Genomic DNA, 14,926 nt, shown 5'->3' with positions numbered 1-14,926 from the left:
TCTTGTTCTGCAACTCTGACCTGATGATATCCACTATGCAAGTCTAACTTGGAAAAATAAACAGATTCTTTCAATTGATCTAATAGATCATCTATGCGAGGAAGGGGATAACGATTTTTTATCGTTATCTTATTCAGTGCTCGATAATCAGTTCACATTCTCCACAAGCCATCTTTCTTTTTCACCAAGACAATTGGAGACCCACATGGTGATGTGCTAGGTCTGATGTGTAATGTCTCTTAATAATAAATAATAAATAATATAAATATAAATATAATGAATAATAAATAATAACCATGGAACGCATCCAGGTACATCTTGACACCAGGGAAGGATTAGAGGAGGACATCACTCTGCAATGGGGAAGGCACAAGCGCATCCAGATACTGGACTATGAGGGTGTTCCATTTCGGTGCAACCGGTGTCACCAGGTAGGGCATCTCTATAAGGATTGCCCTCTCAATAATCGTGGAAACAGCCCTCCAAAATATACTCCTGTTGTTCCTCGAAGAACCGCGCCTCAGATCTCTCCGCCTCAGAAGGTTTCACCGACTCCTCATGGAGGGCTTCATCATCCTCCGTCTTCTGCTGAGGGCACTTTCACTCCTCCCATGACAAGGACAAGAGCAGCAGCTACAGCAATTCAGAAATCGGGTACTGATCTTCCTCTTTCAACTCTTTCTCTTTCCCTTTCATCTGATTGCTTTAACTCTATCTCTGTATCTAAGGCACAATGCTCAATTCCGCCGCCCCCTCCTACTACTGCCACTATCCCTCCTTCCCTTACCATTGATCACTCCCTGTCCCCATCTCGCCCTAATGTGTCTCATCCTGAATCAAAACCGCCTCACCATTATTCTCTCCGGCCCTGACCCTCTCAATCTATATCTGATGGTACCTCGGGGTTGTGCATTATTCCCCCTGAACCTGGTCACACATCATCCAGGGGTCGAAAATCCAATCTGAACAAAGCCATTAGGCGTGCTGGGGCTGAAGTTGCTTCGGGACGTCAATCCACCATTGTCGGGGCCCTTAGAGCTACAAACCCCCCACAGCGGGGTCCCCCATGAAGTGCCTATCCTTCAACTGCAGGGGTTTAGCTAGCTCCCCCAAAAAACTAGCCCTAAAACGACTTTTTCAGGTCGAATCTCCTGACATCATCTTCCTTCAAGAGACTCTGGGTTCTGCAGAATCCATATCTCTTGCCTTAAAATCGATTGCGCCAAAGTGGCAGTACATAGGGATGGATGCTATGGGCCGTTCGGGTGGAATGGCCATTGGACTAAATCCTTACTCCATCAGATTGGACTCTTCATGGGGAGGGCCTGGATATTTGGGAGCTGACATTTTTTCAAAAGACCTTGGGCTGCCACTGCGCATCATCAATATCTATGGACCCTGTCAGCAGAGAGAAGGATTCTGGCGCACCCTCCTTGATCGATCTTTGATGCAAGAGGAAAACCTGATCATTGGAGGCGACCTAAATTTCTCCTTGGGATATGGTGAATCATGGGGCTCATCTGCACAAGCAGATCCCATAACAGACTTCATGAGGCACCTGCTCGAACAGCATGACCTCATTGACATCCCTATGAATCACCCTCTTCCCACATGGAGGAACCGGAGAATCGGGCCAGCAGCTTTGGCTCGAAGACTTGATCGTTTTTTGATCAAGGGACCGCTGCTTCGTCATCTCCATCACTATAAACAGTGGGTGAGTTCGGGGGGAATTTCGGATCACTCTCCCATCCTGATGGAAATTTTGGGCCCTCACCCAAAGCCAAAAGCTCCTTTCAAATTCAACCATCATTGGTTGCAGGACCCTGAATTCTCTAAACTGGTTACGGACTTTTGGGCTGCTCACCCTATTGACAGAGAATCCTCTTTGGCTAGGGGTTTTATCAAAAATCTGATGGAACTCAAACATATTGTGATTGAATGGGCAAAGATGAAAAAGGCCAAGGAAGATGAACTACTCATCTCGATAGAAGCCGACATACATGCTCTGTTGGATGAACAAAACCTGGGCTTTATCTCTGTGGAAAGTAAACATAGGCTGGTCGATCTAGAAAAGCAGAAGCACAGTATACTCAAGCTCAGGGAGGAATCGATCAGGCTGAGGAGTAGAGCTACTTGGCTCAAGGCAGGGGATGAAAACTCCAGATTCTTCCATAATTTTGCAAATGGGAGGAGGGTGGCAAATACCATCTGGAACCTACCCTATCCTGATGGGGGTCTGGCAGACTCCTTCAACAAACTCTCCAGACTTGGCACCTCCTATTTTAAAGGTATCTTCAAATGCCCTGAGGGAACCAACCTTGCTGAGATCATTCGTGTAGCTACCCATTTCCCGAGGTTCGTTAACAATGAAGACTTGGAGGATCTTAATGCACCAGTCACCATGAATGAATTGGAGAACACCATAAAATGGTTTCAGAAGGAAAAGAGCCCTGGTCCTGATGGATGGACCATTGAATTTTATCTGGCCTTTTATGACATCATTGGTGAAGACATTTTAAAGGTGGTGGAGGAGAGCAGAACCTCAGGACAGATCTATCATGCCATAAATACCACCTTCATTGCTCTCATTCCTAAGTCAGACTCTCCATCATCCTTCGCTGACTTTCGTCCCATTTCGCTCTGCAATGTTCTCTATAAGATCATATCCAAGATTATTGCCAATAGGATCAGACCCATCCTATCCAAACACATCGCTCCTCAGCAATTCGCTTTCTTGGAAAATAGGCAGATTCATGAAGCCATTGGCTCTGCTCAGGAAGCCATCCACTCTATTTGGACCAAGCACCTCAAGAGTATTCTTCTCAAAATTGATCTCTCAAAAGCGTTTGATAGAGTCAGCTGGCTCTACATCAAAATGATTCTCATCCACCTAGGCTTCCCTCATCAGCTTATCACTTGGATTATGGCATGCATCACTTCACCTACTTATAGTATTCTGATTAACGGAGCTGCATCCCATTTCTTCCACTCTGAAAGGGGACTTCGTCAGGGATGCCCCCTTTCCCCCCTCTTGTTCCTATTGGTAACTGAAGCGCTCAGTCGACTCATCATTTCTGCAAAGAGGGAAGGCACCATCCGAGGCTTAAAGATCTCAGAAGCTTGTTTCCTAACTCACCTTCTGTTCGTGGACGATGTCCTTATTCTCCTTGATGGAAGTATCAGGGATACCTCATCCTTCAACAGAATCCTTAATCTTTTTACTCATGCCACAGGGATGGTGGTCAACCATGAGAAGTCTTCCATCACTTTGGTTGGTACTTCTGTTGCTGAAACTCAATCGGCTATGCAGGCTTTCCCTTTTATCACTCAACCTCTGGATCGAGGTATTAAATACCTTGGATACTGGCTAAAGCCTACATCCCAAAAGATAGCTGACTGGGTGTGGCTTGTCACCAAGATTGAGAAGAAAATATCATGATGGTACTTCAGATATCTCTCCAGAGCAGGAAGATTAACTCTGATCAAATCCATGCTGGAAGCAACCCCTGTATTTTGGATGGCACTAGCATGGATACCCCGGAACATCCTCTCAAAGATTCAGAGACTATGCAACAGATATTTGTGGGCTGGGAAGGAAGAAAAGCGCACCTTTGCTTGGATCTCCTGGAACAAGATTGCTCTCCCCAAGAAATGGGGGGGTTGGGGATTAAAGGACCTGGCATCCTTTGCAAAAGCCCTTGCTGCAAAGATGGGTTGGGCGCTGTTGACTTCCCATAGTTTATGGACTGACATTGCATACCATAAGTACATCTGGCCTCTCGACATCATCGATTGGGCTAGACTCCCAAGCTGGAACAGAACGGGCATCTCTTCCATATGGAAAGCCCTCCTCCACTCCCTCCCCCTCCTCAGAAGCAATATCGTATGGCATATCAAGAGTGGAAACAGAGCGTGCATAGGTATGGACCCATGGAGTGGGTGCGGAGGTAGACACAGGCTTCCTCCAGACCTGATTGCCCTCCTAAACTCCCGTGGCATAAGGGTGCTTGCACAGATTGCTGATCCTGAGGGCTCTGACATATTGCATCAGGCTTGGAAATCGGGCACTCAATTAGACATCCCGATCAGATGGCACGAACCTTGGAAAGCATATTGCGATGCCCTCTCAGAATCCCATATCAGAATTGTGGAAGGGCCGGATGAACTCATCTGGCAGAATGCTGATAGTGGGATTTACTCTCCTCGTGAAGGATATAAAGTCATCATTTCCCATAGGAAGCCGGAAGTGCTTGATAGATGGTGGCACCAGATTTGGAAGCTAAATGCATCGCCCAGGTCAAAATTATTCTCTTGGTGTGTCCTCCGCAATCGCATTCCCACTGATGAACACCTCAAGCGCAGAGCTGTATCCGGACCCTCGCGATGTGTACTCTGCAAAGCAGACACAGAGACCACCGAACACCTTTTCTTAAGATGCCCCATTGTTCTACAATTATGGAATAACATCAAATTCCATATACAGTACTCGGGAGACTGGTCTGGTACAGACCTCATCGACGCTTGGATCGACTGGGGGAACAAACACAGTGGATCGAAAGCTGTAAACCTCCCGATCATAGTTAATTGGTCTATTTGGAAGGTCAGGAACAGAATGATTTTTGATGGATGGGAGGCTAGGTGGCCTCTCGTTGAAGCTGGGATCATTACAGCTTTTAACGAATTACCAAATCCTCCTCCCTCAAAACAGCGACGGTCGACCCCTCCTCCCAATATCGACACGAGCTCGCCATGGGCTTTCTTCGATGGGGCTGCAAACGAACATGGTTGCGGAGGGGGCATCATTATTCACAAATCCTCGAGGCACTTCTATCACATCAAAGTAGGATTGGGGGCTGGCACAAACAATCACTCTGAGCTCATTTCTCTTCATCATTTGCTACATTTTTCACTCAGTCACCAATGCACCAGCATCAACATATTTGGCGATTCACAGATTGTCGTTAACTGGGTCAATAGAGTTACCACATGTCATTCACACACTCTAAATGTACTGCTTGATGAAGTTTTTATACTAAAGGATGCATTTAACTTTTTTCACATCTCTCATATATACAGAGAACATAACCAGACTGCTGACAAGCTTTCCAAGGAGGCCGCGGTGATGGAAAATGGTTTATGGGAAATCACTGAATTTTTGGATCACCAGGAGCAGAAATACTACCACCGGCCATATATAGACCCGACATATCCTACTGCGGGTCAACAGGCGATATAACAAAACAGTTTTTATGTTTTTGACTGCACATCAAGATATATCTTGTAATAGATTGCGGATTGCCAAAAATGGCACCAATTTTGCACAATTTTTGTAAATGTAACAGACAGATATACAGCACTGATCTGCAATTTTTGTGAAAATGTACAGAACAGTTGGCATATGCTTCAAAGCATCTACATATGTAATCTTTCATATTTATAATGAAATATTACGGATTTTTCCAGTGGGAAAAAAGAATAATAAATAATATAATATAATATTAAAATACAAGAAAATAAATAATAAACAATAAAAAAATAGTAATAGTAAACAAATAATAAAGAATAAAGAATAATAACATAATAAATAACAATGTTAAAGCTCTAAATAAATATAAAAAGAAATAAAACACGAAAGCAGTAAAAATCAGTAAAGCTATCAAAAAGTAAAAACAAAAGAAATAAAACAAGAAGGCAATAAAGTTGCAAGTAGACACATGGAGTGTGTGGTCTGGTTCCCCTTCCAATGTTTGCTCTATTTAATAGATGGTGAGGAAGATGAGAGGCATTCCATGATTCCATGATTCCACCATCCATTATCTTGGGAGAATAGTGTTGTGAGACAAAATATAACCTGTCAGTAGTACGTTGATTGAGGGCTCGGGGTGGCCAGTTGTACCAAGATTTTGTACAATTGAGCCTACGGTTGGGTGGAGAGTCGTCCCCAAAACCTTGTTGCAGTTAGTAGACTTCAACTGAAATTACAGGTAAGTGTCTCTACTCATAGTTTTGAAATTTGATGTTAATTAGTGGATAATTGCATGTTGATTACTTGATTAATCTAATTAATTACATGTTTATTTTGGGTTGTTACATATGGTATCAGAGGCTTAGGCTCAACCCTTAGGGCCCATAGGCATCTTAAAAAAAAATTGTTTTTATTGTTGGGATTTTTTAACTCGAGTTGTTCTGAAAGTTTCAGGATCGTTACTTTAGGGAGGCCACATGTCCCTTTTGGTCTACAAACCCTTGCTATACACGTAATTTTTAATTTTTAGGGTTTTCAAAAAAAAGAAGTTAAAATCCAATCTAATAGATAAAAGCCGTTAAAAGATCTTATCTTTTCTTTAGTGAGGAATTTAATAAATAAAAACCTTTGCAAAATTTTCCAGGAGTTCTTCTAACATTCATTGTGCAAGACTAGTTAATTTTCTAGTAAAGCTGACGGTTCTTCTCCCTCTTAATTGACCAAGATCTAGCGGAATATCATCATATTAGGAGTTTTAAGAATTTTCTCTAGCATAACCGAAAGGGTTGTAAGGAGTGAATAGTAAATTTCTTGCAGGGTTTATCACATCTCTAACATCTCCGCCATCCATCATATTTTTCACCTTCAGACCAATATCTCTTTTCTTGATCTTGGATTTCAGCCCATAATATTTGCTATACCCATTTTTCATCGTAGGATTTAGGTCAATATTTTTTATCCGATGTCTCATCTTCGGTTATTGCTATTTTCTAGCCAAAGCACTAAATTGTTTTTATATCATAGATATCCCTATTTATGTCTTGTGTCAAACCAGCCATTTTTGGCTTGCTTTAGGTTTTTTTTTAATATAAACTTAAGCTAAATAGTCGATTCGTAAGTTTTTTTTGCATTAACTGTGGTCTTATTTTATTTTTTTGGTCAGGTCTATTTTATGCAAAATTCAGTAGCAATTCTTAGTTTGCACCCATTTCTATATTAATTATACCTTATTGCTTAATTAGGTTTTGCTATCCAATTTGTCAAGAAATGCCTTAACCGTACAAGAAATCAATCTGATATATCAATAGTGAACTTGAGAATCTTCAAACTTCACATGTTTTAGAATCTGCTTTGTAATCATAATTTTAAGTCCAGTTTCTTTGACACATCGAATACATAAATCTCCACAGTTGCGCATAAGCAAATAAATATAAGTTCCGAAGTAAGGTACCCTTTAGATGATATACTGGAGGACTGTTAATGATTTAGTGAGCTTTTCTGTATGTAACAACCCCGAAATAACAACACATAATTAATTGGAGTAATCAAACGATTTATAATCAAAAGCACTTTATCAACTAGTTTACATTAAATTACAAAAATAATGAGTGAAGAGAGAGACAACTTGCCTGTGGAACGTTAGTTGAATGCTAGTTGAATTTTACTACCTGCAACAAAGTCTTGGGGACGACTCTCCACCCAACCGTAGGATGCCTACCTTGGGGCAGATGAGGTCTGAGTCAGGCGCGAGCGTTGGGGCCAGCCTTTGACTAGGATACAGACCAGGGAGGCTTATGCCTGGTTCCAAAAGTGGGAAAAAGGACAGAGATTCCTTGAGATTTCCCAGGTGTTGTGAAACTTTCGATGCCTACTAGTTATACTAGTTCAGCAGAGGGTTTCGGGCGAACATGAAGTAATAAATAATAAATAATAATAATAATAATAAATAATTCAACATAACATCGGGATGAAGTTCCTTATTGTGGGAGAGAATGTAATGTCCCTCCCTTAATAATAAATAATAATAATAATAATAGATAACCATAATATTAAAAAAATACAAGAAAATAAATAATAAACAATGAATAAAAAAATAATAAAAATAAAAATAGTAATAAATAATAAATAGCCATACTAAAGCTCTAAATAAAAATAAATAGAAATAAAACAAGAAAACAGTAAAAAAATAAGTAAAGCTATCAAAAAGAAATAAAACAAGAAATCAATAAAGTTGCATGTAGACACATGGAGTGTGTGCATGTGGTTCCCCTTCCAATGTTTGCTCTATTTATTAGATGGTGAGGAAGATGGGAGGCATTCCATCATTCGAAGATTCTATCATTCATTCCCTTGGGAGAATAGTGTTCTAAGACAGAGGATTCACTGGCAGTATTACGTTGATTGAGGGCTGGGGGGTGGCCAGTTGTAGCAAGACCTTGCGCAATTGAGCCTAAAGTTGGGCGGAGAGTCGTCCCCAAAACCTTGTTATAGTTAGCAGACTTCAACCGAAATCACAGGTAAGGGTTCTACCCATAGTTTTGAACTTGAACCGTGGGTGGCAATCATTGATATACGACATGAGGGACCAGAGTTGGCAGTGGTTGCCAGAAAACAGGGCTTACATGCAAACTAGATCACAGTTGAATGGGCGAAACAATCTCGTTGGAATGCCTTATGAACCTAGTCTTGCAGCAAAATTTTAGAATCTTACTTTATAGATAACATGCATCCATCTCAATGGGTAAATATTTAGTTTCAACTTTCAACATATTTATTCCACTAACCTCTAACCTGGTTATCTCTTGGGTAGTGATAACTGCACTGCCATACCTTTCTCAAAAGGGGAAAAAGGGAATTTTTCCCAGTGTCCCACTTTCTAATGTAATTCTTACAAATTCTAAGGTTTTGTATTTCACTCAAGAGCCGACATTCAATCATGTTCAAGGCACACTATTTTGTGTTTTTAGACTGGTTTAAATGGCATTGGTGGATGTCTTTTTTTTTTTGTAAGTAAGAAGATTATATTATGTAAAGAGTATAATACAAAAAACTGCAGAGGCAGTGAGAGCAGGGATGTACAATAATCCTGGGCTAATCGCCTGCTCAGAGGGCATATTACATGTGCACCAGAACGAAGTCCACCACGCAGGGTGACAAGAGACAGAACAAAATATTACAAGGTCATGGGAACTGCCAGGAAAGGAAGGTAGTAGTAATATCCTAGCAACAAACACATACTTAAAGCCGAAAGACCAGAGTGAAAAGAAGACAGAGAAGCGTAATCGCGGGTCCAAATAGGAGCAGACATGAAAACTTTAGAGGCGGTAATTAGCCATCTGGGCAGTGGTGTCCAGTCCTCTGTTCCCTGCATGGCTACCGATTCTTGTTTGCAACTCCTCCAGTGTAGCAGGCTGAAACGCTGCGGAGGTAGAAGGCTGGGCAGCATAGTTCGCGCTGGAGTTTGCTTGCTGCGTAACAGGAGTTGTATCTATGGAGTTCTTGAGAAGATGAATGAGCAGCATTATCAGACGGTTCTGAGTTTTGATCGATTCATTCACTGCAGTTAATTTGCTGTCCAGGGAGCTGTTGTAATCTGTGATCCTGGCCATCTGTTCTGTGGTGAGATTGACCTGAGTGGTGAGATTGACCTCTGTTACAGACTCCAGAGCTTTCGCAATTAAGGTTTTCATGCGCCAGCATTCCGCCTTGGTGCGCACATACTGAGTTGCCCTCTTCGCAGGCGTGCCAGGGTCTGTGACCCAGTCGACCTCAGCAGTGATTTCCTTCTCTGATCGACCACCCTCCTCACGTTTCGCCTCAGCCTCCAGTTCTGCCATTTTGCGCTTGATGCGGGTTACAGTTCTAGTTTCGTAACCCCTTCTTGCAGCCTGAAGTTCCTTGTTAGCCGCCTCGCAGCGACTGTTCCCCTCTTTCATGGTGAACCTCTCGTGACTTGCCTGAGTAGAAACAGAATTGAGGACTAAACCCTTCTTCATACAGATGTTGAAAACAATGAGGAGAACAGGGCATTTGCCCCTGTTTTTATAGTGAAGGCGGCGATGCTTTCTCATGGGAGGGGAGTAAATGCCTGCAGTGTTGGTGGTACCTTGTTGGTAGGTGACCTGAGAAGTCGCACAAGCGGGCTTGTCCCTGGAGGAGTTGGAGCTAATGATGAGATTGCTAGGTTGACGAGCCAGGTGCCAAGTGTTTGGTGCGATCCTTCGCCAAGGGTGGTGGCGCGTGAGGGTGGATGAGCGCTCTGATCTATCATGCCTAAGGCTGATCCTTCGAGCATTGTACCACCGTCTTCCACTCAGAATTACCATTAATGGTTGAGGTTCCTTACCATGCGTATCCACTCCGTGCGTGCTGAAGGGACGGTGTTTTATGTGTCGTATCCCGAAACTTAAATTGTTTTGATTTCCAGTCCAGATGGGATGGTGCCGCCATAAGTGCCGCCTGTCCCTGCATCCAATCATCCCGTTATAAGCTTGGGGATGATATTCCCTTCTTGTCTTCTTATGATTTCGAGAATGTTGCCAGATGCCAACCTGGATTAAGGTTGGGTGGCCTGAGTCAGATCGTTCACTGCCAGATGAATACATTCTTCTTTTATGGTTGGGTCATCAAACTCCCGCCAGCATCTATCAATGGCAATGTCGAGGTTGTCTGCTCCACAGTTTGCTAGATAATCAGCAAGACCATTTGCCTTTCTTCTGGCTGTTTGAAGGATAAGACCCTTCATCCCCATCACTAGCTCAGCTATGTTCTCCGTTGCTTTGGCCAGCCTCCAATGCTTGGTCGCTTTGCTTATGGCAGTGCCTGTCTGTAGGCGTTTAGCCGCCGGGCATTGGTGGATGTCAACCAAGATTTTGTCTCTTATTGCATTCCTTGGTGGCTGTGAAACCAAGAATACCATTCCTTGCATATCAACTTGTGTGCAATTTGAAGTTTGTGATGTGAGGATTATTTAAAGATGATGAGAATACTTTGGCAAGGACTGAATCAAATATATTTATAATGAGGGGTCTAAAGTGGTGCGTGAGTAGAAAGCTCTGCTCAAGAAGGTACTTGACATGCCTAATTTGAGAATGCATTGGATGTGTACTCGCAACATTTGAGAAAAGTTTGGCAGCTCGTATAAATTATTAAGATTGTTTAGGCATTGGAGGAAAGACTAGCATCTGTCATGATCAAGCTTTATGGAAGTTTGTGCCCTATGTAATGCCCAACGTGTGCAGAGGAAATTTCCATGGAAGCTAGTGCACTGTGTGACACCAACTTGTATAGAAGAAGCCTTTTGAAGTTCTTTACTTTTCTGGTTGCAGAAGCAATGACTTTGAGCTCTCAATTTTAGCATTAGATCATTTTTATTTATGTGTATTCTATTTGTGCTAATATGGCTAGTATTGGGTATTTGCTCTAATATTGGAAAAAATGTATTGATGTCATTCTTTTTTTTTATAACATGGTGAAAGTAATTTTTCTTACTAGGTATGTAATCTTCCTTCCCAAAGTATAATTCTTGATTGAGGTAAATCATTATAATATTATACACATGCATTTGCATTTTTCTTTTTATATTCAACTAACCCAACTGTTGAAAGGGATTTATCATATCCATAACCAAATATACAGTCAGTTGCTCCAATGTACCCAAATCGTCCAAAATGATTTTTAATACCACTAAACTTGATGATTAATTCACTGGAGGAAGAACATTGGAGGTGCTAGTAATTGAGGGGAGGGAGTTGCACACTGCATTCGCTTTTCACTTTCATAAATACTTCATGCTTTGGGGGTTTAACCCATAAACATGCTTGTTCTATATTTAGTTCCTTTTATTGGTGTCAAATTAAATATAATCTTGTATGATTACTTTTAAATAACTATGTTTTTAGTGGAAGACATTTTTTTATTATTCTAATACTCTAGTATGCTAACTACCAAAATTTTCAGTTTTTCTTTAATTTTAATCTTCTTTTCTTTTTCTCCATACTCTTCTATCAGAATCTTATTAGTAATGAATTATTATGATATTTCAAAAGAAACAGTTAATTTTAGCAAATGCAAAATGCAATTCTTCGAAATTACTATGTTAATCTCATTATTAAATTGTCAATCCTCTATTTTGTAGTTGTAATTCTTCTCGGAAATTTGTTTTTGCATAAAAGTTCTCAGATCTCCATTATTACATAAAGTGCTCTAATACCATATGTAACAGCCCCAAAATAACAACACATAATTAATTGGATTAATCAAGCAATTTATAATCAAAAGCACTTTATCAGCTAGTTAACATTAAATTACAAAAATATGAGTGAAGAGAGAGACAACTTTCCTGTGGAACGCTAGATGAATTTTGCTACCTGCAACAAAGTCTTGGGGATGACTCTCCACCCAATCGTAGGCTCAGTTGCACAAAATCTTGCTACAACTGGCCACCCCCGAGCCCTCAATCAACATACTACTGCCAGGGATCCTTTGTCTCATAACACTATTCTCCCAAGAGAATGGATGATGAAATCATGGAATGATGGAATGCCTCTCATCTTCCTCACCATCTATTAAATAGAGCAAACATTGGAAGGGGAACCACATGCACACAATCCATGTGTCTACATACAACTTTATTTCTTTTCTTGTTTTATTTCATTTTATATTTATTTAGAGCTTTAGTATTGTTATTTATTATTTTATTATTATTTATTATTTTTTTATTATTACTATTTTTTTATTTATTGTTTATTATTTATTTTCTTGTATTTTAATATTATATTATATTATTTATTATTAAGGGACATTACATACTTCCCCACTTTAAGGAACATCGTCCCGAAGTTAAGTTGAATTGTATAATATTTTATTTGTTTAGTTATTTATTACTTCATGTTTGCGCTACACCCTCTACTGAACTAGTATAACCAGCAGGCATTGAAAGTTTCACAACACCCGAGAAATCTCAAGGAATCCCTGTCCTTTTTCCCACTTTAGGAACCAGGCATAACCCTCCCGGTCTGTATCCTAGTCCAAGGCTAGCCCCAAGGCTCGCCCCTGACTCAGACCTCATCTGCCCCAAGGCAGGTATCTGGTACAGTACTCAATGACTCTGGGCATCTCACAAGGCTGGCCCACTCCCTCCAAAACTACTAAGGCACACAACCCTGGGCATCGAAGTCCTTACACCCCAACCAGACTTCAGCATCCCAATCCAATAACAGGCACCTAGCCTAGAACATCAGGCACTTGGCCTCCTCAAGATGGTCCCATAGCCCTTTAAGACCTATCCATCAAGAGCTACACAAGACAAAGGAACCATTGGCATATGTAGTGTTGATTGAGTTTGTCACCGGTCCATATGGTGTTACATATTCTCCCTCGCAGGTATGGGCTCCTACGAGATCATCAAATAAATTAGCCCTCTCGGCCCATTTGTGATTTCCTGTCAATCACCACATCTCAATATGCAACCAATGCATTAGCTATACCATCATAGTATCATAAAAAATAATCCACATGCCAAGTCTTGCATGTCATCATGAGAACATTCATCATTGTTAATCGCAACATTATGAATAATAACGAACTGCATGCTCATGCATGTCATAAATTTGTATGCAACTATCATATGCTTTACCTCATGAAATACCATCATAAGTTATAACATCAACATATTTGAATCAAAGACATATCATGACTTCACATAATAAACGAACCACATGTCAATAAACCTCATACTATAGCATCATAATTCCTATGCCACGTTATGCATATCATATCCATCATGAGTATTCAACATTAAATACCTATCATTACGTAGTAAATGAATATGTCAATATACCTCGACATAACATCATAATTCCTATGCATATCAACATCATCATAAGGATACATCATCACTATAAGAATCACATGTGCATCATTATCCTGATACCATCATATCATGAAACCTCATCATAAATATGAGAATCATCTCAATACACATAAAATATAGAACAATAATACTATAATCATTCTTATCATGAATCAATTTTGAATACCAACTATGAAATAAGATTATTCAACGTCTCCCTAGGATCTAGGTTATCTCACCAATCTTATTAGTGTCATGCTTTCATCAAGATACTAATTACTTTTTAATAAATTTTCCCACTTTTTCCAACTACTAAGTTGTCCATTTACCCCATAGGTATACTTATGTTAAGTACATCATTAAATTTTAAATGGCCTCTAACTTTTAGCCATGTATTCTTCTTTCTCAATGAAATTTAGTGAAATTCATCATTAAGATATTATTTGTTGCACAATTATTTTTTAAATCTTCAACACCAAAATTAAAATTTCATGATCACTATTCATATTTTGGTTATCCTTTATACATCCTCAAATGTGCATATTCTTATTGAAGTATCATTTAGAATTTCCAACAACATATGTTCTTATGCTTCATGTTCAATGTTTTCTCATTAATCCACCTAGTTTACAAGTATTCACAAATTCCAATGTTGACACTTCAATTTTGTAGGTCATCATTATGATTCCTCAAGTAAACTAAAATTCAATCCTAGGTTGTGACTTGTAAATTATAATCACTGACCTAGATGAACATACCATATTTGTGAAGAGAGGAGAAAAGATAAAACCTATATACTGTGAATCGGTAAATACATGAGCTTGATGACTAATTAAGTGAAAGTCGGAGAATACTTGACAACAATAAAAATTACAAGGTTATATAATGTCAAAATACTTGACAACAAGAGAGTTTATAAATGTGTTGTATTACTTTTGTCTAAACTATAAATGATATTATGAATTTCAAAAAATATTATATCTATATATATATATATATATATATATATATATATATATATATATATATATATATAATATATATATATATATATATATATGGCCTTTTATATATATATGTGTGTGTGTGTGTGTAAAAGGCCATAAATAAATATATATATATATATATATATATATATGTATGTATGTATGTATGTAAAAGGCCATAAAAGATATAAAATAAAATAGCATAAGTTGGCGCAAGCATATTATCATAAATCAAAAGGGCATATCATGCATAGCTACCCTACTACATGTATAGCATGTTAACAAATAATATACAATGAACAACAGACTACTACTAGCCTACTAGGCTTTAACCCCATGTAA

General features: G+C 39.6%; 2 protein-coding genes across 2 annotated transcripts; both read left to right on the top strand.

Moving 5' to 3' along the window:
- Positions 1 to 1,243: 1,243 nt before the first annotated feature.
- LOC149147977 (uncharacterized) lies at positions 1,244 to 3,439 on the top strand. Its single transcript, XM_089442032.1, has 2 exons — positions 1,244 to 2,288; positions 3,234 to 3,439. The coding sequence occupies exons 1-2, from the start codon at positions 1,244 to 1,246 to the stop codon at positions 3,437 to 3,439; spliced, it is 1,251 nt and encodes a 416-aa protein (XP_089298158.1).
- A 483-nt stretch (positions 3,440 to 3,922) lies between these two features.
- On the top strand, positions 3,923 to 5,236 carry LOC149147976 (uncharacterized). The gene has a single exon (XM_089442031.1). The coding sequence runs from the start codon at positions 3,923 to 3,925 to the stop codon at positions 5,234 to 5,236; it is 1,314 nt and encodes a 437-aa protein (XP_089298157.1).
- The last annotated feature ends 9,690 nt before the right edge of the window (positions 5,237 to 14,926 follow it).

The sequence above is a fragment of the Pinus tabuliformis genome, chromosome 9, assembly GCF_031772625.1.
Source record: "Pinus tabuliformis cultivar Carrire ecotype Pingquan chromosome 9, CPIR1, whole genome shotgun sequence".
Taxonomy (NCBI): domain Eukaryota; kingdom Viridiplantae; phylum Streptophyta; class Pinopsida; order Pinales; family Pinaceae; genus Pinus; species Pinus tabuliformis.
The sequence above is the reverse complement of the archived record's forward strand: the minus strand, read 5'-3'. Positions and strand labels throughout refer to the sequence as shown.